The following is a 23434-nucleotide window of genomic DNA, read 5'->3' on the forward strand; positions in this document are numbered from 1 at the left end:
CTTTTACAACTTCTGCCATAAAGACTTATATCAGCTCTTTCAAGAAATATTTAGCTTAGAAGGCTACCTAAGAAGTACATTTTCAGGACATACCAAAAGCACAAGGCTGAAACCAGCAAAGGAAATCTTTGATTATCTAAAGGGTTTATTGGCCCATGGAGAAAGGCAAATCAACAGTTTATTCTGTATTTACCAAACTTTTCCCTAGTGTCTGTGCGTATCAGTTCATTCTTAGATAGAGGGAGGTAACAGAGCAAAGATAAAAAAGGTAGGCAGGGGTATTATTTTGATGGTTTGGTCCTCCATGCCATATCTAGGAGTAGGAATTTCATTCCATAGGAAATGGAGAGCAACCAAAGGTTCAGACAAAGAAGGATGTGACCATACTTCTGTCTGCTAACTCCTGAGACAGAATGATGAATGAATTATTGGATGGCAGGTTATTTAGAAGTATGGCCAAGAGACCAATGGTAAGTTATTGAAATAATTCAGGGGAGGAATGAAGATGGTCAGAATTAAGGAAATAGCAACACAGATAGATAAAAGATGAAATCAAGACATATTAGGTACCAGAAACAAGCTTTTGGACTTACTACAGGTAAAGGAATTATCCAGGATGACACTATGGTTCCTAACGTGTACTATGAGGTGATGGATGGTGCTGTCATAGGTCTCAGATTTTAGAAGCAACTGGTTGTATCACAGGTGAGATAACTTCAGTTTGAGAAGTTTTTATTTGAAGTATCTGCTCAGCAGATACTGAGGGTCCTGATCTGGAGATTATGAGTAAAGATATAGATTTGGAAGTCCTAGGTACATAGATGACAGTTGATTCCAGGTAAAGATAAGCTTTCTTAGGGAGATAGACTTTGACATTTGGGTTAGGAATTTTATTTTCTTTCAAATATAAGAAGTAACATTGCTCTAAGGAACAAGTTTCTTTCTCTATGTGAGAACAAAACTCAAATGAAGTCACTTTTACATTTGAATTCACTTCATTTTTCCCCATTTGTAGCATGTACCAAGATTTAAACAAAACAAAACACTAGCTAATTTTCCCAATCTCTGGCTAGCTGAGGTCTAGAAACACATACTGATATTAACATGCCAATTACCATGTTAGGTGCTAAGGATACAAAAATGATTAAGATAAGGTCCCCACTCTAGAGAGGTTATGGTCAAATTTTGAAACAGAGACACAAACAGCAATTTCCTAAAAGTGAGCTGTCCACAGGCTACTATGGGAGCAAACAGGAAGGGCACTGGGCCCTGGAGGAAGTGACACCTGAACTGAGTCTTAAAGGATGCTCAAGAATGAATCAGGCAAAGAAAGGTGGGATAGCACATCAGTCTGAGTGCAGGAATAAAGAAGGCTTCAGAGAGCCCAGGCGAAAGCAACCACAGGTTAAACGACAATGCTCACAGCCACCTTTAACTAGCCTGGAACATTTACAACGTTGGGAGATGCAAATATAAGGCTACATTTCCTTTCCTGATATATAATTAAAACTAGTAAGAGGACTTTCTTCTTTCCCCAGAGCCTAAATGCACAACTAGAACTTCTGCTTCTCCTCGGTGGTTTGTGCTTGTGTGTGACTCTCAATGAGCAGGACACAGCACCCACAATCCCTCCTTTAGGAAAGCTTCTAGGCTCATTTTGTTTCTTTGTAAGTTCAGTAGCAAACAGCTCTGCTACAAAAGCGTTGGGAAAAGTTGGGACTAATACACACTAAACGATTAACAGTGATTCCACTAGAATGGGAGGTGGTAAGGGAAGAGAGGGAGAGGTAAGAATGAAGGGTGGGGAATGGGGACGCTTACTTCACTTTATATTTAAAGAAAGTAGGATTATGAATTTAATTATTCTTTTTGGTATTTTTAGTATGTTTCCAATAAAACACTAAATTATTTATAATAAGCAAATAATGAATTACCATTGGGCACAACATGAGCTAAGATTTATTAGATGCTTTAAATATACATATATCAACTCATTTAATTTTTAAATCAATGTTGTGGTTGGTATCATGAAAACACGATAGCCCCACCTTTACAAATTAGAAAAAATTGGCCTTGACAAGTTAAGTAACTTGTTCAATGTTATACAGCTCTTAAATAGCCCTGTAAATTGAAACAAGGCAGGTATATCCAGAGTCTATCCTCTCAAATACTAGAGTTTACTGCCTGCTACAGTCACTTCTGATAACCACCAAATAAAATGTGGTTTAATTACGTATTTTTAAGAACATTTGAAGAATTTAAAATTTTTGTTTCGTAAAATGTCTTACATAAGGTTAATTATCTTAGATGACTACTGAAGGTCTCATTTCACAAATCATGAAATTCTATGGATTTATAAGATAATCCTAAAATGTTAACATTAGCTAATATTTTGAAACTTTTAACATCAACAACATGGTGATTTTTAAAGGCCAGAAAATAATGTACATTCATTGATGGCAGACATTGGATCTATTTTTAGTTTAAATCCTCTGAGTGTCTCAGTGCTTACCACATAGCAGGCACTCAAATTTGTTGAATGATTAACAGTCTTATTTTCAAGACAGTTCCATTGTGTTAAAACAGATTTTAAAACCTTACAAGTGGCTCCTATTTTAAAGGCAATCTTAAGAAAGTCAGGTTTTCTATAATAGCTCATTCTAACTTAATTGGGGGTATAATAGAGTTTAAATGATTAATTTCTATACTAGTGTTTGTTATTCCAAATGATACTTTTCTATAGAAAATTAAGCACCTTGTGAAACACCACTTATTACAAATAAGAACCAAATTATCACTTAGAAATGTTAATATGCTTCTTCCAAAAACTTGCTAAATAGCCCCCATAATTTCACCCTAAATTTGTGAAGAAATAATTTGTTTGTAAGTTGATTTCTTTGTATTTCATAGGAATTTATATTAGTATATTCAAATCAACAAGGCATGGTTTTATATCCCATCTTTATTTGTTTATAACCTTATAATAATTGCTCCAGAAATAATCTGGGGGAAAAATATAAGCATTATTTCTTCTACAATACTAAACAAAAGCAAATTATATTATACATAGATAAAAAGGCATGAAATTACCTGAACCTATTATGAAACACAAACACAAAGGAACATTTTAGAATGGATATTAAATAACTGACTATAATACTGTATTTCATCTTTAAGTTTATATGAAAATCAATTAAAATAAATCTGGACTATGTCTAAAAGGATACCTGAGAAAAAAGTTATACCAGGTCTTCCATTGGGTAATTTTAATATTTTAAAAATTGGGAGGCCGAGACGGGCGGATCACGAGGTCAGGAGATCGAGACCATCCTGGCTAACACGGTGAAACCCCGTCTCTACTAAAAAAATACAAAAAACTAGCCGGGCGAGGTGGCGGGCGCCTGTAGTCCCAGCTACTCGGGAGGCTGAGGCGAGAGAATGGCGTAAACCCGGGAGGCGGAGCTTGCAGTGAGCTGAGATCCGGCCACTGCACTCCAGCCTGGGCGACAGAGCGAGACTCCGTCTCAACAAAAAAAAAAAAAAAAAAAAAAAAAAAAAAATTATGCAGTGTTTTAAGGAGTTCTCAAATATTGATGAAATGACTTGATGTGACAAACATAAACTCTAGCAAATAGTCATTAAATTAACCTATAATAATAATCATAATGGCTTTTACTTAGCACTTGGAAAAGACTAGGTGCTACGAAGTAAGTTTTATTATTACATTCATAATAAAGGAAACTGGGTGTTTAGCTGCTTTTTGTAAATTGTCCAAGGTTGCACAGCTAAGTGAGAGAATCAGATTAAATGTTGTAGAACAACCTAGAAAAGCAAATAAACACACACTATCAACTCCAAATTGCAATTAATTTCATTCATTTGAGACAGGGTCTCTCTCTGTTGCCCGGATTGGAGTGGAGTGGTCCAATCTTGGCTCACTGCAAACTCCGCCGCCTGGGCTCAGGTGATCCTCCCACCTCAGCCTCCCAATATCTGGGAGTACAGGCACACACCACCATGCCTGGCTAATTTTTTGTTGTTGTTTCTTGGTAGAGACACGGTTTCGCTATGTAGCCCAGGCTGGTCTCAAACTCCTGAACTCATGCAATCCACCCACCTCAGCATCCCAAAGTGCTGGGATTACAGGTGTGAGCCACTGCACCTGGCCTGAAATTATTTACATATTTGCATTTGTATTCAAAAATATATATAATAAGCATTCTTTACATTTGCTAACTTTGGCATTCGCTGGGTAATCTTAAAATTGGTCAAATTCTGGACTTTGTTCAACATATAATCATTGTAAAATATTGTTTCTTATAGCTATTTTGTAAGATTAGAGACTGCACTGACATTTTAGTTCTCTATCCCTGATATATAATAAGCATTCAAATGTTACTAAATTATTAATAGAACTGTTTTAGTCAAATGCTCTATGGCTTTAAATGAAAACCATGGACTTACACCATTATTTCATTTTAAAATACAACACATAGGTTTTTCTGGTTCCCTTTAGACAGGACATGAGTATAAGAGAAAAAAACAGAACTAATTTCTCATTATTCAAGAAATCTCAAATCATCTTACAAATGATAAACAAACTTATTTTCCTTGTTTTCTTGATAGATCATAAAAACAAACATTATGAAAGTCACTAAATAATTCTAATAATGGACAAAATACGAATTCTGCAGCTTTCAGATTAAATATCGCTTCTTCAGAGAAGGCTTTTCTAACATTTTCCTCTTTGGATCACATAAGGTTGAAGATAAGTTATATATTTGTCTATACTGTTTACTAAGTATTAACTTACATCTAAGAATAAAAACCCAGGAGCTGCAAATAATATATACTACAGTTTAAAACTCACCTTCACTGAGTTTATTCTTGGCTATATAGACTCTCTATTTCATAAATACTGAAAATACAAGCCTCCAATACAGCAAATATGCCCCTAAAAAGACCTCCTATGAATGCTTTCTGTCGTTGCTGTGATGGGATGCTCTAGTTTCATGCACACCAAAAAAGAATATTCTCCTCTTTTTTTTTCTTTTTTTTTTGAGACAGAGTTTCACTCTGTCACCCAGGATGGAGTGCTGTGGCTGGAGTGCAGTGGCGCGATCTCTGCTCACTGCAACCTCCACCTCCCAGGTTCAAGCGATTCTCCTGCCTCAGCCTCCTGAGTAGCTGGGATTACAGGCACCTGCCACCACATCTGGCTAATTTTTGTATATTTAGTAGAGACAGGGTTTCACCATGTTGGTCAGGCTGGTCTTGAACTCCTGACCTCAGGTGATCCACCCGCCTTGACCTCCCAAAGTACTGGGATTACAGGCATGAGCCACCATGCCCTGCCCTGAAGTTTAATTCTTTTAATTCCACTTATACATGAGTTACAGAAGCTTTCGCTTTGTCAGCTCCTGGGTTGACAACGGCTTATACATTTTTGTTTTCCTCTGACACTTGAATTAAATTCACCATAGGACTTTATGAAATATTAGTTGAAAATAATAGCAACAACAACAACACAAAAGGGTCCTGGTCACACCTAAGGAGAAAAAAGTAACATTCTGCATATTTCTCAATGATACATACATAGTCCTTAGCAAAGCTCCCATTACACTTACCTACTATAAACTTTAGTTATTAAATTATTGATCTGTTTATCAATTTTGTATTTCCGATAATCTTCCAGGCCATCTTTAATTGCGATAACTGTAAGGACCACCACCAGAGGCAACATGGTGATTTCCTTTTGGAAGGCTTCTACCAAAGGTACCCAGTTCAGGACAACTAGGAACAGGAAATATAAATTGGCAGCTCTGCAACCCAAACACACAAAAGGAGGTGTTAAGAAGTTACTTCAAGGATTTAAGTAAGAGGCAAAGTACTATACTGTTTTTCAATAAGTTTCTATTAGTAGATTTTGTATGTTACAGAATGTAGAACTAGCAAAATACAACGAATCTTAATGAACTATTTATTACCCTGCTAGACATCTGGCTTGTGTCATACTTTAATAAATGTGAGATATCAGGGCTAGATGCGGTGGCTTATGGCTGTAATCTTAGTATGTTGGGAGGCCGAGGCAGGCAGATCACTTGAGGTCAGGAGTTCGAGACTAGCCTGGGCAACATGGTAAAACCCCGTTTCTACAAAAAATACAACAACTAGCTGGGTGTAGTGGTGTATGCCTGTGGTCCCAGCTACTCAGGAGGCTGAGGCACGAGGATCACTTGAACCCAGAAGTCGGAGGTTGCAGTGAGCCGAGATCACACCACTGCACTCCAGCCTGGGTGGAGTAAAAAATACATAAATAAATAATGTGAGATATTATTTATTAAATATAAAATAGTAAATATTTGAGTGGGATGGTTTTGAGCACAATAGAAAAACATATAGAAAAAAGTACAATAGAAAGTACTATTTTCTTTTTAAAAGTTCAGAAAAAATTAGAAGACATTCAGAGTTAATGTGGTGAAAAAATTAATTAACAAAACAAAGATCAACCCTCTAGCCTTTTGTACATCCAAACATTAGATTTAAACAAGCCTCAAAATTGAGTAGAAAAGCCTATTTCTTTTCTCCTTGTGACTAACTCTTCTATTTCTCCCTTTATGCTATTCAGAACCACTTTCTTCAGGAACTTCTTCCATTCTTCTATTTTATATATTCAAATACTTCTCCATGGGTATTTGGGCCATATGGTAAGTTCAAGACACCCTTTTCCTTAAAGGGAAAACAAAATCTCAATCCTGCCGCTACATTTTTATCACATATTTTTCCATTGACCATGAAACTTCTCAAAAGAATAACCTATATATACTTATTTTTTGTCACTTCCAAATCATTTTACTCTGAACATTTCTTTCTTAACCCTTTCTGCTACTCTGTGGCTTCAACTCTTTCCAGATGGACCATATCTAAACCTAGAGCTCTAACGCTGAGCTCTGTTTCAGGTTTTTATTCCACTGGGTACACTAGATTCCAAACTCCATAGAAGAACGAAACACACACAGGGCTATACAGCCACTAATTCAACAAGTTCACATCTGTCTCTTAAACATAACCACTCTTTAATAAATGCATATGGCACACATACAGAATGAATAATGAGAATGAATGTATGCAGAATGACTAAAGAATATGGAGAATCTCTTTACTTGCACTGGCATCTTGAATACATTTACAAAAACAAAATACTCTTCCAGCCAAGGTTCTTTTTACACTTGTTTTTCATTTTTCTGTTAATCCTTCTGGTGATCACAGCTCAACATGTTCACATCATCTTTTTATTCCTTTCACTGAATGTCTTATATTAAATCCATCGTATCTGTAAGAGGTCACCCTTCTTTTCATTCCCACATTGTTCCAAGGTCAGGTCTCCATTATAATTCACTGGGATATATACAATGTCTTCCTAAATGTTTTCTCTGCCATCATCCATCATCTCTAAGTCCTTTCATCTACCCACCACACTGCTTCTGTAGTGAAATCTGACGTAAGCATGTTAATTGTGCCTGCAGCCTTGGCTCTCAACTGTTTATCCTGATAGCAAGACCTCTTTGCTGGGTCATATCTATCTTTCTGACTTTACTTCCTGTTGCTCCCCAGTATAGATGCTACATGTAAGTCAGAGAACACTACTTCCCAGGCTTCAAGCAAGCCTTTTATGCTACTGCTTTTATGCCATTATTTATACTACTTCCTCCATCTGAAATATGCTTTGCCCACATCTCTGCCTTGAATATCTCACCCACTCTCCATTATTAAGTCAAATGTCACTTCCTCTTCTATTGCTCCAGTTAGTATTATTATTTCTCTTTTTGAGGCTTTCATTCTACTTGACAGCCCTTTATAACATTCATTGCATTCACTAAGTCTTTTTGCTTTTTATATACATATTGTGTTTCCTTAGCACAACGGCAAACTCCACAAGGAGAGGGGTGACACTCGCACTTCCATTTCCTTCAGTGCCTAAACTCACAGGAGAGTGTCCATGAATGTGATATTAAGCTGAATTAGGTTACTGTTTCACCTAATAACATCTGACATCTGCACTGGCTTCAGAGCTCTATTTCCTCCTATTATCAGTAAGAAAAATCTGAAATTAAAATGTAGCATGGTTTCATGGAAAGAACAGTAAAGCAAGTGTAAGAAGATCCCTGGAGGCAACCCCTGATCTGTTACTTGACACTGGCATGACATTGGCTAAACCACAGTCAATTCATTTCCTAATCTATAATATGTGAATTACAATATTTTTTCTGGTAAAGAGAAAACACCGTACCAATTGGAAAGTGTGACATGAATGGAAGGAGTCATCATTCCACAACAGACTTGTACCAAAATTGTCAAGGATGATGTCACATGTCTTAGGTTTAAGTAACATACAGAGTTATGGAAATAAAAAAAATGTTATGTGTCAACTAGAATGATATTCTAAGGTTTTCTTCAAAAATAAAACAATACCTGTGAAATTGTTCAAATAAATTTCTTGGCACAAAATTCAGAAGCGTGTACTTTGTTGTTCGTATTCGATTGTTCACATAGGCTCCAGAGAACTTCTCATACTCATCCTTGAAGGGTTGGAGGTAGGGAACAACAATCCGGTGCCTTCCTGCCAGTTTAGGGGTCTGCGAGGACTTGCGCCCACAGCCAAGCAACGAGGAATAGTTATATGGCCTCGAATCATCATCCCTGGTTGCACCTCCAATCAGCCGTCGCCAGTGATATCTGGCCCATTGGAGAGCCTCAGCCATGTCCAAACTGTGGTGAGATCCAGGCTGTGTAGCTGACCTGGCAAGCAAACAAAAAACACACTTCCATGAGCTTCTGAAAAGTCTCAAAGACAGTGAAATTTTAATATTTTTTCTATACCAAATAAATATATGATCCAATGGTTCAACAGGTAAGGTAGAAAGTAAAAGCAGCCTTTAGAACTCCATTTTAACCAAATAGAGCATACATTTTTTGCCTCATGGGCTAAGCATCTGAGAGACAGCACCTAAAAGGTCATTCTGTAACTTGAAGCAAACAATTTGGGCTTAATCTGTGCAAGTCTCTTAACTTCTCTGATCATCAATTTTATCATCTTTGCAGTGGCATAATGCCAGGCATCTCAGGAAATTGTTTTGAGGACTAAACGAGTAACACATAAGTGTTATGCTAGGTGTAGCATAAAGTCTGATAGATCATAGGACATCAATAAAACCCATTCTATGGAGACTACAAAAATGCCCACAAATTCTTCCTGTCTTTGCATGCATAACATTCTGCCAGTCAAGAGGTAGAGTCTTTCTCTACCTGTGGAATCTGGGCTTGGCCATGTGCTAATGTAACACTAGCAAAGAAGACAGCAAGTAGAGGCTTGAAAAGTGCTTGTTCATTGGAGCTTATTCTCTGTCACTGTTCTAGGAACCACTGTGGCCCACACCACATGCCTCAGTTGCCCCATTTACCACCATAACCTCTATAAATACATAAATGACACCACTGACTGCCAACTGACCACTAACAAGTGAGTGTGCCCAGATGACACAAATTAGAATAGAGATAAGCTGAGCTGAGCTCAGTCCGACTTGCCCACCCACCAAATTATGAGTTAATAAATGTTATGTCATTAAGTTTTGGGGTGCTTTGCAACAAAACAAAATCGAACTGATACATATTCCCTTATTTTCCTTATTTCTAAGGTTTCCTTATTTTCCAAGAAATGCAGCCCTACCTGGAATGTGAGTTTGTTAATCAAAACAAAAAAAGGAAAGAAAGGGGTTCAAGCAATTCTCGTGCCTCAGCCTCCTGAATAGCTGGGATTCTAGGCAGACAATCACTTCTGATGGGAAGAACAACAGCCTCTGAGTATATGTAGCTGTGCCTAGATATTGGACCCACAATAGATAGCCCGTTTTATCATGAGAGAAAATATTCATGTCAGTCTCAGCAGTTTTATACTAATGATAGCAACAAGAAAATAAAAAAAGTTCTATCCCTATCAGCTCTTAGTCCTTTGGAGTTTGGCCTCTAAAATATTTATTTATAGAGAACTAAATCAATGAAGATTGGCCAAAATAACACTATCTCTTCGATATAATTTTTAAAAGCCTGCCTCTGAAGTATATTTGAAAAGCGGGTTTTTACTTCACCAAGCATACAAAAGTGGCTTAGTTCTTTTAACCTATTGCTCATAATGACAGCTTGAGTTATTAATGTAGTTCATAACATATCTAGAACTCTCCCCCAGAATAAGAACATAAGACAGTGCTTTATAAGTGAATCAATAGATAACAGAAAATACTGAACATAAATACTAAGTGTTTTTCATTAGTTTCACATAATGCACATTAGGTTACCATTATGACAAATGCGATATTTTTTAAAGGGTTGAAATCAGCACAATTTGATTTATTTCTGGAAACCTTAAAAGGAAGCATTCACTTGCCATTAAATTCTTACTAAGACATAAGAACGTTTATCCCTCTAGTGTCCACAATCTCATACAACAATCTATATCTCACTTCCCTTTTTAAATTTTGAAATACAATTTCTTGAGAGTCCAAACAGGAATAACTAAACAAATATGAAATAAACACAGGAGGTGTTAACTTCTGCTAATTTGTGGTGTGTCTGACTAATAACCTCACGGTAGCAAACATACTTACTGGTTCACAGAAACAATCAGCTTTTTATTCCACAACCCAGACAAGAACCACATCTTTCCCCAAGTCACTCAGTTCCTAAGAAACAAGCTCATAATGACTGAAAAATATTTCGTTGCAAAAGTATTTCTAGGTCTCCTTCTCTATGTGCCTTTTTAATATCTTTAAATGTACATGAGATTCTCTATTTACTCTCATATTGCCTTTCCCCTTTATTTCTTCTTTTCATTTTGAAGGAATTTTGGTGAAGATAGAATTAGGGCTGGCTCACTGCCCTCCATGGTCCCCTCCTAGAGCCTGCAAGAGTCTCTCTCCTACTCTCCAAGGCTGGGCAGCTCATCATTTTGTAAGAACTCTCTCTTCAGCACTGTCATTCTCCTGAAAAGTGACCCTTGGGTCAGAGGACAGATTTAAGCTAGACAGAGAAGTACTTTGAAGGGACTGAGGAGAAAAGCCTAGGCTTGGAGGTAATTAACATATGATGAAAATCCTTTCAAATTTCTAGATTAAAATTTAACTCTTTCATACTGGGCAGGAATGACCAAGGATCTATTTAGTCATCCTAGCTCAGAGGCTTCTGAAATGTGTTAACTGCCATCCCAGTGAGAAATACATTCTATGATGCAAAGTAGAATTTACACACACACACTCACACACACACATCTGAAACAAAAGTTCTACGAAATATTTCTTACCCTTACCACCCGCAATGCATACAGGGATCTTCTTTCTTCTCTCTCTCATATTAATACCAGTTAGGATGCATTGAATTAGTTTCAAGATCCACTAATGTCACTGTGCATGTTAGTAAAAAGATACTGATTGTGTGTGGCTTCACACGGGGCTGAAATTATACATGGAAGTGGATAGATCCATGTTCCTAAATAGATCCACATCCCTAAATGCAGAAAACAGACTATTATGGAATGCAAAATTCCAACTACAAAGGAGTAATAAGTTCAAGAGGTCTATTGTATATTATGGTGACTACGGTTAATACAGTAACAATATATTGTATACTTGAAAATTGTTAAGAGAGTAGACTTGAAGTGTTCTCACCACAATAAAAAGTATATGAGGTAATACACATGTTAATTACCTTGAGTTAGCCATTCCACAATACATCCACATATCAAAACATCACATTATTCACCATAAATACATACAATTTTTATTTGTCAATTCAAAAGTTTTTAAAACAAAATTTTCCCCTTACAACCCTTTCTCCCTTAGTCAATAATGTCACACATAGAAAGCTTTTCCCATAGAAACAGGTATTTGTTCTACAGAGAGCTAAAGATAAAATCTGTTTATAAAGGTCTTTCAAATTGTTTTATTTCAGTGGATGCTTTTGTAAAATGAATAAAAAGAAATAACATTTTCAATGCTTGAAAATATCAGATTTAAAAAAGAAGAAAACAGAATCTCGCGGTAGAAAATCAACGAAAGAGAGCACTTAACAAGAAGGCTCAGGGGAGGGCAGCACTGTGCCCATCGTAATCAGGAAAGAGCCTTTCACTCTTTCTCTGTCATTTCCAACAAAGTTAAAAGTATGTTAGTGGCCAGGCGCGGTGGCTCATGCCTGTAATCCCAGCACTTTGGGAGGCCGAGGCAGGTGGATCACAAGGTCAGGAGATCGAGACTATCCTGGCTAGCACGGTGAAACCCCATCTCTACTAAAAATACAAAAAATTAGCCGGGCGTGGTGGCGGGCGCCTGTAGTCCCAGCCATTCAGGAGGCTGAGGCAGGAGAGTGGTGTGAACCCAAGAGGGGGAGCTTGCAGTGAGTCGAGATCGTGCCACTGCACTCCAGCCTGGGTGACAGAGCAAGATTGTCTCAAAAAAAAAAAAAAAAAAAAAGTATGTTGGTACTTGGAGAAGCCTCTGTTATTAATAGTGCTCCACACAAATATTCAGGAAAATTTCTTTAAGATATGATAGGAAAGCAAATCAGTAAGTCATACTTCATCAAGCATCATCACAAATCATTATATCTTAAGGCTTAGACTTCAGAGATGACTTAACACAGTGGTCACAAACCATTAGTCCTACAGCAAAATTCTACCCAATGACTTATTTTGTATCAGAGTGTTGGCAAACACATGGTTTTGTTTTGTAAACAAAAATATATATATACACACACCTATAAAAGCAAGATTTTAAAATAGAGACAACTGCACATAAAATATTGATAATTGGTTTTCCTTAAAAGAAATCAAGGGAATGGTCAGCACACATCTTCATATGGTAACAAAGGTTACTGTGGACTTTGACTCCAACGCTGCATTTTGCAGTTCACCCTTTTTAACTGAAGGAACGAGCACTTTGCTCACCACTTTTTGACAAATCACATTTCTTCTGCTCTGTAAACCCAGGGTCAAATAATAGCTGTACCACTTAGTAGCTACTCAGTCTTCTAACAAATAAAATGAAACATGATTAAGAGTCAAGGGACATGCTATAAATAAACAATGCTCATCCTCTTCCCCACTCTCCTGTTTGAGTGTTTCTCAAGTCATAGATAAGTCAAGGGTAGGAATCTTGTACATTGGGCTTAGGTCCAAAGTTTTCAATTTAAAGTTGTCCAAGTAAATGCTCAGTTCAATGTACCTATTAATGACTGAGACGTAGCAGCACAAAGTAGGATACAAACAGAAAACCAAACAATCAAAAAGACAGGTATGACATAAAGTGACCTTCATACTACCTAATCTCATTCTTCACCATTCTCTCCAAAACTCATTCCAACAACGTTCATGGACAAACTGTATTCCACTTGTCCAGTGTTGCCCAAACCCCCCTGATAAGAATCACCTGGGGCCCCTGTTAGTCACAGTCTCCAAAGCCTCTCCCCTGGAGATTCTGATTCAGAGGATCTGGAATGGGGTCTATGACATTGTAATTTAGTTAGTACTTCCAATGAGTTAAGGAGGTTGCAAAGCATAGTGTACACTTTGCACCTCTCCAAATGGCTGCCCTCTCTTTCTGAAGGACTAGTTAACCATATCACCCACTCACCACACCAGCCTCTATTCATCCTTGACACTGTTTTGGCTTGACCATGGAATGAGGGAGATTGGGAGGGGTCCACACAGGAGACACCATAAGGCGTTTTCTGCTCTGCTCCCATTAGAACCCTAAGCATGGCTCATATGCATTTGCCATAGTGTGTTACAGATGGCTTCATTCTTCAAAGTCAGGGAACATACCTAATTCCTCTCCATGTGTCTGTTCAGTGCTTGGCCAAAGTTAGACGATATGGAAATGTCTGTTGATCACTGAATTTTATAGAAAAGAACATAAAGACATCTCATTTCCTTTTGCATGGCTCAGAGCATAGTTGACGTCAACTTCTGGCATCCCCATTTGCCAGCTTAACTTGCTCAAAGGGTTGCTATGAGGATTCAGTGAGTTAATATATGAAAAGCACTTAGCACATGTTTGACCCAGAGTAAGTCCCGAGTAAGGGTTAACTACCATTGTAACTTTTTACAAAATGTTCTCTCTACAATATTTACTCATAAATATTAGCTGAGAATTTGTGTGCACAGTATTGATACTAACAACTATACCAATTATTCATCTATGTTTAATTTATTAAACTGCACCTCATACTGAACCACCTGGTCACACTCTGCTTTAGTAACTTTGCTCTTCATTTAATGGGGGAGGCTTCTAGGCAACCAACTAGCTGAGGATAGCAATACTCTCTTCTCAACTGTTGCTAAGAGAAAGTCCAGTAATCTAGTAGACAAAAGTTCTAATAAAGAACTTAATGGGCAGCATTTTCAGGGATTTCTAGAAACATCATTCATAATTCTAAGATTTAGCCCATTCTTCAAAGAGATAAATGTTCAGAGTTTTCTGCTAATAACCCAACTGGTCTCGTCTTTTATGACCTGATGTTCTGCCAACCATAGGAACCCTATCTTGAGAATTAACAAAAACAACTTTTTAAAACCATATGAACAACCGGGTGCTTGAAGTTCAATGATGATCACATAACCCAAGAAAGAATGTTTTAGATCTAGATACTCTATCATCAGTAATCTGCTGTCCTTAGAGGTATTGATTTATAATCTTAAAAAATTAAGTTAAAGTTTTGTGAGGAAAATGTATTAATTTTATGTAATACTCTGGAATAGTCTAGTGCTACTGTAAAGCAGGTCTGCATGATGCTAGATATTAATTTTCCCATCCAATATTTCATTTACTCACAGATTATAAAACCTGTAATTAAAGTTCTAAAATCTATAAGCTTTCAATTTTAGATGTGAAATCAACTAAGATCAGAATTGAAGAAATACATATCAAGCATTGCTTGGTAAGTACTAACACTTGTATAATAATTACTGTTTACAAAATACTCTCACATGCCATTGAATTTAGTTTTCACTTGATGTGGAATTTCATTTCATTTTTCAGAGAAAAAAGTAAAGTTCGAAGAATGTTTTAAAATTTTCTCAAGACATCCAATCTATATAATGCTATTGAGCTGTTGAGACTGTTTTATGTTTTAAAACATATGTTTTATTCCAACTATATAATGCTATTAATACATAAAATTTTAAATAATAAAATATGCTCATTTAAAATTACATTATTTCTAATTATAATATTTTTTCTAGAAGATATTAAAAACTAAAATCCATCACTAACAGAATGTATCTAAAATATACTAAGTTCCTTACTATACACAAATGTACTTGAAGGCAGATTTAGTTCTCAAAAGTCCTATTTCCCTTAATGAATGCTTAATGAAAAGCTTGCAGTAGGGCAGATTACCAAAGGTAAATACAGGATAATGAATTCTCTTGGGCTCAGTTAGCACTTTTAAATTCCTGAGGTCATCACCAGCTAACAATTTGAAAAATACACATGTTCAATGGTCTAAAAGAAGAAAACATCTATAATCATTTCAAGATGCCCTACATTTGTTTTGCATCAGAATCTCCCGAACCTCATCCCCTAGGTTTCTTTTTTTTTTCCTTTGGAGACAGAGTCTTGATCTGTCACCCATGTTGGAGTGTAGTGGTGGGGTGGCTCGATCTCAGCTCACTGCAATCTCTGCTTCCCTGGTTCAAGCGATCCTTCCAACACAGCTTCCCAAGTAGCTGGTACTATAGGCATGCACCACCATGCCCAACTAGTTTTTTTTGTTTGTTTGTTTCTTGTATTTTTAGTAGAGATGGGGTTTCACCATGTTGGCCAGGCTGGTCTCAAACTCTTGACCTCAGGTGATCCACCTGCCTCAGCCTCCCAAAGTGCTAGTATTATAGGTGTGAGCCACCACACCTGGCCATGAACCTCACCCCTCTAGGTTTCTGATCCAGCAGGTCTGGGATGGGGCACAGGAGTCTGCATGTCTAACACACTTGCAGATAGTACTGATGCTGCTGGTCCTGGGACCACACTCTGAGATTCACTACTCTGTGCTAAGTAACTTTATTGCAAAATGCACAGTTGGAATTAAGACTGAGCTATTTATTAGATATCACTCATGTTATTGGGAAGCCCATCTTCTTTGAATGTGTAACCTCAGCTGTGCACTAATGACTTGACAGCGGATACAAGAAGATCCTCACATTTAAGGCTAGAATTAACTAAAAGAGCGAAGTCTAGTTTACACAAAAGATTGTTGATGAGATCTTTAGGATTCTTTCTGCAGATTTAATACAGTTAGAATTAGTTTCAACCAACATTTCCAAAAGTTGACCAAGAAAGAACAATGGATCCTGACCTTGATAGACTTATAACCTTCTTCTCAACCAAGATGAGAAAACACAAACAAAACGCCAAAGTTCTTATATGTTCTAAACCATGGAAGACACGGAAATTCTCTATCATAGTCAATATAAAAGGCACAGAGAAATTTCATATCTATGGATTTCTAACAATAAGATAGGAATAGTTTCACAATAGACTCATGATAGGAAAGTCTCCTTGACCTACACATCAGAGGTAGCCAGCCCTGCCTGAAGCACAGTGAGCCCTGATAAAACTTGGTCTTGCTCCAATCTGTGTCATCTGTGATCCACTTGTTCAACACTCTCTATAGAAGCTTATTACCACAGGGAGACTGATTCCTTATCTCACAGGTCATGACAAAAGCATCAAGATGGTTTCCTATCTTTGGTGGTTTCTTTGCTGCCCCAGGTGACAATGTGACATGTTGGTATGGCTCCACTACTATCCTCTATTGACAAAAAAAGGTTTTTCTTCACCTCACATAATCTTTGGAAAAGAAGGTAAGTATGAACAGTCTATGTGAATATGTCATTAGACACATTAATGGGCTTTTGTGATGACAAGGGTCAATTTATTTTGTGGGAAAACTGTGGATCTTGAGTAATGAAGTTACGTAATCCTTTGTATTTGCCATTGGGTGGAATGAATCAAATCTGCTGAATAAAGTCACCTTGGAGTTCTTAGTGCCATTCAATATTTTCTGTTAAGTGACCTTGAACTAAATCCCCAGTAGGAGTACATATTCTATATTTTAGATATACATTAAAAGTCAGGCAAGGGTAATATGTCACCCAAAACATTGAATTAAAGTAATTAATTTCTTTTAGACACGTCTTCCTCTGTTGCCCAGGCTGGAGTGCAGTGGTGCGATCACAACTCACTGCAGCCATGACTTTCTGGGCTCAAGCTATCCTCCTGCCTCAGCTTCCCAAGTAGCTGGGATGACAGGCATGAGCCACCACATCTAGCTAATTTTTTATTTTATTTTGTAGAGACAGGGTCTTGCTATACTGCCCAGATTGGTCTCAAACTTCTGGGCTCAAGCAATCCTCCCACCTCGGCCTCCCAAAGCACTGTGATTACAGGAGAGAGCCACTGCCTCCAGCCCTATAAGAAATTACTTTTGATAACTGGTGATTATTATCATGGGAGGAAGTGCTATATAAGTTCATAAAAAGCTAAGTCATATTACTTTTCACTTTTACCACTAACAAAGAAATGTTTGTAATAGTTTTGTCATTTTAAGAACCCTAAATGGAAAAAAGGTCAACGGTACTGAAGCACTTAGCCCTTACACATCTTTAGAAAAGAGTTCATTCAATTTCAATTCACTCAGCAAGCATGACCTGAAAACCTACCATATGCCAGACACTGTGATTGACTTTGGGGAGACAGAAATAGAAGATACTGTTCTACATCACAGAAGCAGCCTCTCACTCAGACTGAGGGTAGGAACCCTCCACAGCAATAAGTGACACATTTTTATTTTATTTTATTTTTATTTATCTATTTTTTGAGATAGAGTCTCACTCTGTCACTCAAGCTTGAATGCAGTGGTATGGTCTCAGCTCACTGCAACCTCCACCTCCCAGGTTCAAGCGATCCTCCTGTCCCAGCCTCCTGAGTACCTGAGATTACAGGCATGCACCAGCAGGCCCAGCTAATTTTTGTAGTTTTAGTAGAGACGGGATTTTACCATAGTGGCCAGGCTGGTCTCAAACTCCTGACTTCAAGTGATCTGCCTGCCGGGGCCTCCCAAATTACTGGGATTAACAGGCATAAGCCACTGCACCTGGCCGAGTGACATGTTTTATATAATTGCTGATGGAGAGTCAAATTAGAATTTTCACATGACATGTTTATTTTGAAAACATATAAAAGTAGACTGTGGTATCTAGATGCATTGTTTCATACTAGAAATAGTTACCCATTCTTACTGTTTCCAAACGTGCACTAAATAAGAGTTTCTTCAGTTCTCTCATGTGAGAATAAAGTTTTTATATATTTGTATATAATATCACATACATATATGTATATTTTATATATATTTATATGTGTAATACTATATACATATATTATTACATACGTACATGCATATTTTATATAAAAGAGGAAAACATGTACAATCAAAACCATATATAATCAAATACATATATATATTCTATGGATGGTCCATTCAGACATTGAAAGCGTTAACGCTTCTCTTCTTCAATACACTTCAGATTTTTTTTTTTTAATGCTTCCCTTCTTTAATACAATTCAGATCACATGTCCAAATAAGTTACTGTTTGTGAATAATCAGGCTCAAAGCTGGTTTAGGCTAGCAAAAGGCAGGTAAAATATTGCAGTTGTATATGTGTATCTCTATGTTATCAGGAACTAAAAAGAAATCTTACCCATATTTATGGTGAACACCTAATATGCCTTAATTTCTTTTTAAAGCTGAAAAAAAATATGAAAATATCAATGGTAACAATACTGTGTTTTGATTTTAGTGATCCTATGTACTCCTAAACTAATATGTTATTGAAATGACAAGATGGCATGTTTTTGAGATTTGGTTATTCAACATTAATAAATATTGTTAATTTAATAGACCTAAGGTCATATCAGTAGCTACCATTTATAGACATATACCAGGTTTTATGCAAAGGATACACATGCATTCATTAATTTTAATCCTTACAACAAAGTACATGTTATTATCTCCACTTAGTAATGAGGAAACAGAGTGTTTGAGAAACTCACCCAAGTGGCACATCTTAGTAAGTAGTTACTTAAGCTTAATCCAGATAACTTATATGGAATGAGAGCCTTGGCAGCTATCAGAGGGCTCTGATACAGGGCAGTGACACTTGAACAACGAGTTGGCAGAAGTCATATAGCTCTGACAACCCACCAAGGAATGTGAGGGTTGGGAGAGACAATAGGAGAAAAGCGGTATTAAAAAATTAAATTTAAGATATTTAGAGAAAAATGCTAAAGGCATGCTTCATTTGAAAAAATAAAGTGAACAAATAAATTTAAATATTTGCATTTATTTACTTTTTTGAGATGGAGTCTCGCTCTGTCACCCAGGCTGGAGTGCGGTGGCGTGATGCAGCTCTTCACTGCAAGCTCTGCCTCCCAGGTTCAAGCCATTCTCCCTGCCTCAGCCTCCCGAGTAGCTGGGACTACAGGTGCCCGCCACAAAGCCCGGCTAATTTTTTGTATTTTTAGTAGAGACGGGGTTTCACTGTGTTAGCCAGGATGGTCTCGATCTCCTGACCTCGTGATCCACCCGCCTCGGTCTCCCAAAGTCCTGGGATTACAGGCATGAGCCACCGCGCTCAGCCTGCATTTATTTACTTTTAAAACATTCATTTTGTACTAGGTGAGGTTACCCATTTTTACTGCTTACTGTGCCTTAGATGGATTCAATAGAGGACTTTATATGTGTTTGAACTATAATTCAACACATGCATATAAAATTTACTTTCAAATAAATGACTCACTTTTAACCTGACTCCAATATCACTGATCCCACCCGTAAACGACCACCACCCATCTTTTCACTGCCGCATATTCTCAAGTGATCTCATTTCCTTCCTTAGCTTAAATTTTATGGTTAATACTGTAATCACTTCCTCATATATTCTCTCAACCAATGAACTCCTCTCTCACTTCTTTCTTGGCAAAACTCTCACCCTGCTTACATTCACATGTAAAGCTCTACGTACTCTGTTCCAGTACCTACAGGTTGAAAGTGGCTGGAAAGAAATGCACAACACCTTGTCAGAGTCACTTTAACCTCCTGACCACAAACTCTAAGTTGGCCATTCACACTGACTGCAATCATGCTGCATTTCCTGTCCATGTATTCTCCCACTCTCATACACAACCGTTTCATACCCTCTCCTTTCTCCTTGAACATCCAATATCTCCCTCCTAGCTTTCTTCCTGCTGATGACCTTGTTTCTATTTTACTGAGAAAACCAAGGCCATCCAATGAGAACTTCCACAAGTTCCATTCCTCTAGCACAGACCTCTTTACAAAACTCCAGACTGACGCCCAGGTGGCAGCCCATCTCCAGAAAGTAACAAGTGCAAATGGAGGTCTAAGCACTCTCCCGTAAGCTGCTTATCTCCCAGATTAGCCCTGTCAGCTAATGGCAGCTCCCTTCTTCTAGATGCTCAGCCCAAAAACTTTTGAGTCATTCTTGATTTCTGTCTTTCACTTACAACTCACATCATGTCAGTCTGCAAATTCTGTTGACTCTTCCCTTAACTATATCCAGAATCGTACCACTTCTCATCACCTTTATTACAATCAACCTGATTCACCACTATCAGTCTAGTCCTGCTATAACGTAAGTTAGATCCTGACAATTTCACAACTTAAGACTCTCTAAAGGCTCCCATGTAATTACAGTAGCCACCTCCAGTGCTCCATATGATCAGCCTCTGTTTATTCTCTTTACCTGTTTACTTTTCATAAAACATGTATGTCACTTTCTAACAATGCATAATTGACTTTGGTATTTTAGCTTTTGTCTGTCTCCCTCCTCCATCAGCATAGAAATTTCTGTCTTTTTGGTTCATTGATATGGCCTAGGCCTGGAAGAGTACAATATCAAGCAAAGAGTAGATTTTCAATGAATATCTGTGGAATGAACCCAAGAATGAATGAGTAAAATAACACCCCTCTTATATGCAGCAAAGACTAGAATACCTTTAACAATCTTATGCACACTGGCTCTACATGTGATATAATAACTTAGGCATTTCATGGTATGTAGCTCACTACAGCTCTTATTATGCTAAAGTTACTATAGTTCACATTAAGATCTAGAGCACGTAATTCTAAAATGGACACTTACGAAACTCTGCAACAGGAAGACATAAAAAAGGAAATAAAACAAATAGGACTTATTTTTAGAAATAGCTGAAGTATTTAAATTTTATTGTTCTAAAACTCTCTGGGAGGAAGTTATTCTGAGTAACCTTTTTTAAGACAGTTTAAAGTTTATTCTTTAAAGTACCAAAACAATTTCATCCAGGATAGAAATAACTATACAATGTGTACCCAATTTTCCTATATTTGACACGGCATTTCAAGTAAATTTTCTACTCTGAGAATTCAGCACCAATGTTCTGAGCACATGCGTACTCTTTATAGTGATGCCTTCAGGGTCTTCAGAAGCATTTCCATAAGGTTTTCTTCAAGTACTTGAAGACCTCCTTATTTTGAATGGTTTTACAGGCTTTTTCCCCATCAGCTGACCAAATCTGTTTTTATAAAGATTTTTTTACTTCCAACTACCTTAGAATAATTAAGAAATGTAAATAAATGACCTTAGTGGTCTTCAGGAAGTAGAAGATAAAAATTCAGCAAGATTTATTTAGTGAAATCTATTTTCACGATTTAGAGATTTCTTTTCCTTATATTTGTTAGAAAATAGGTACTGAAAGGCTACCATTGCCAACCAGGTACTTTTCCAGGCATTGAAAACTAACATGATGGGAAGTCCCATGTGAACTCCATGGTTTCTGTCCTCTAGAAGTACAGAGTCTAGTAAAGGGATCAGGCACGAACCTCATAAGATTCCCTCTTTACCAGAGATACTTCAGAGATTAATTCCCACAAGACAAACTTTGATAAATATGTGGCCAAGCTTCAGACCACAAAATGGTAAGAGCATTAAAAGACTAACCAATAGATAAACAGTTCAGTTTCAAAATGAAGCTAGCACACAGATATGTGCTCACTTAAAATCAGAGCCAAAATATATATTTGAACTGGCAGAAGAACACAAGTTTCCCAGTGTGTGATCTTTACTCATTCACACTAAGGAAGGTAAACTCCAGTTTCATGTGGTAAGTTGTGTATATATGAAAAACATGATGAACACACTGGATTGTGGTTCTAAACAGAATCTTTATAAGATTATTAGGAAGATAAAGGAGAATGAGCTAAAATGATTTAATACTTGTTTCTCCTACAAGGCCATCTTGTTTACTGTTTTAACCAATAACTGGACAATGCCTGGCATATAAAATGCCCTCAATGAATACTTTTCAGTGAATTAACAAACATTAATCAGGTTCTTGTTGCTATACCATGCGCCCCAAAAAACGCTCTTCAAATGGGATGAATCTTAAGAGAATAAGGGACAATCAATGTATAATAAGTATTATTGCATGAAGGAGTAGGAAGGTTCCTTTGCTGGAGATCTACTTGGTTAATTCCACCTTGACCCTTAAAATGGCCTAAAGTCTTTGCTGGAGAAAGTAATTATGTTTGTCCTCAGACTACTGATGACTTAAGTTGTATTAGATCAGTGGTCCTCAAATGGGGCCAACTGTACCTCCCCTTCCAGCCCCCTAGGACATTTGCTAATATCTGGTGATACTTTTGGTTGTGGAAAGAAGCCAGAGATGCTGTTAAATATGCAGCAATGAACAGGACAATCCTTCACGACAAACAATTATCTAGTCCCAAATGTCAAGAAATGCTGCTGTTGAGAAACTCGGGGTTAAAACAAGTCATCACATTTGTCCAAGGGAGAGGTAAGTGGCACTGTGGAAAGAACAGAGCATTTCTGAGTCATGGGTTCAAATTCTGGCTCTCCCTCTCAGCCCTAGTGGGACTTCTTATGACCCTCAGTTTTCCAATTAGGAAAATGGCAATGATACCATCTGCTCTGTAGGGTTGTTGTGAGGAGTTAATGGGAATTTATGTAAGGCATCTGACATATAATAGATCAACAAATGGTAGCTATTCTTACTTTTTTTTTATAAGAATACGTATGGATTGTTTGATGCCAACATTTCTTCAAAGTAGGAAAAGCATTTTAAAGATGCTTAAGAACTTAAACAAAGAACTCAGAATGTTAAAGCTGGAAAAAAATGTTAATATCCAACTAGTTTACACAGAAGAAAACAGGTTTGGAAAGAATGACTTACCCAAAATTACACAGCAAGTTAGTGGCAATTCACATACAATAATCCTGCTGTTTGCTCTACTACCATTTTCTTATTCATGCATA

The 23434-nt window shown here is 37.2% G+C and overlaps 1 protein-coding gene across 5 annotated transcripts in view; it reads right to left on the reverse strand.

Annotated features, from left to right (window-relative positions):
- Positions 1 to 23434, reverse strand: part of ATP10D (ATPase phospholipid transporting 10D (putative)) — a 112278-nt gene that overhangs the window by 77261 nt on the left and 11583 nt on the right. For 4 of the 5 annotated variants that reach the window (XM_033214753.1, XM_033214754.1, XM_033214751.1 and 1 more), the window contains exons 2-3: positions 8473 to 8799; positions 5628 to 5822 (exon numbers count right to left, since the gene is read on the reverse strand). In XM_033214753.1, the coding sequence (XP_033070644.1) occupies positions 5628 to 5822; positions 8473 to 8762 (485 nt within the window). In that variant the 5' untranslated portion in view covers positions 8763 to 8799. Of the gene's footprint in view, positions 1 to 5627; positions 5823 to 8472; positions 8800 to 11353; positions 11557 to 23434 lie in introns of all 5 variants that reach the window. The other variant, XM_033214750.1, reaches the window with a different exon arrangement.

This window comes from Trachypithecus francoisi, unplaced genomic scaffold (genome assembly GCF_009764315.1).
Source record: "Trachypithecus francoisi isolate TF-2019V2 unplaced genomic scaffold, Tfra_2.0 Lachesis_group1, whole genome shotgun sequence".
Classification (NCBI taxonomy): Eukaryota; Metazoa; Chordata; class Mammalia; order Primates; family Cercopithecidae; genus Trachypithecus; species Trachypithecus francoisi.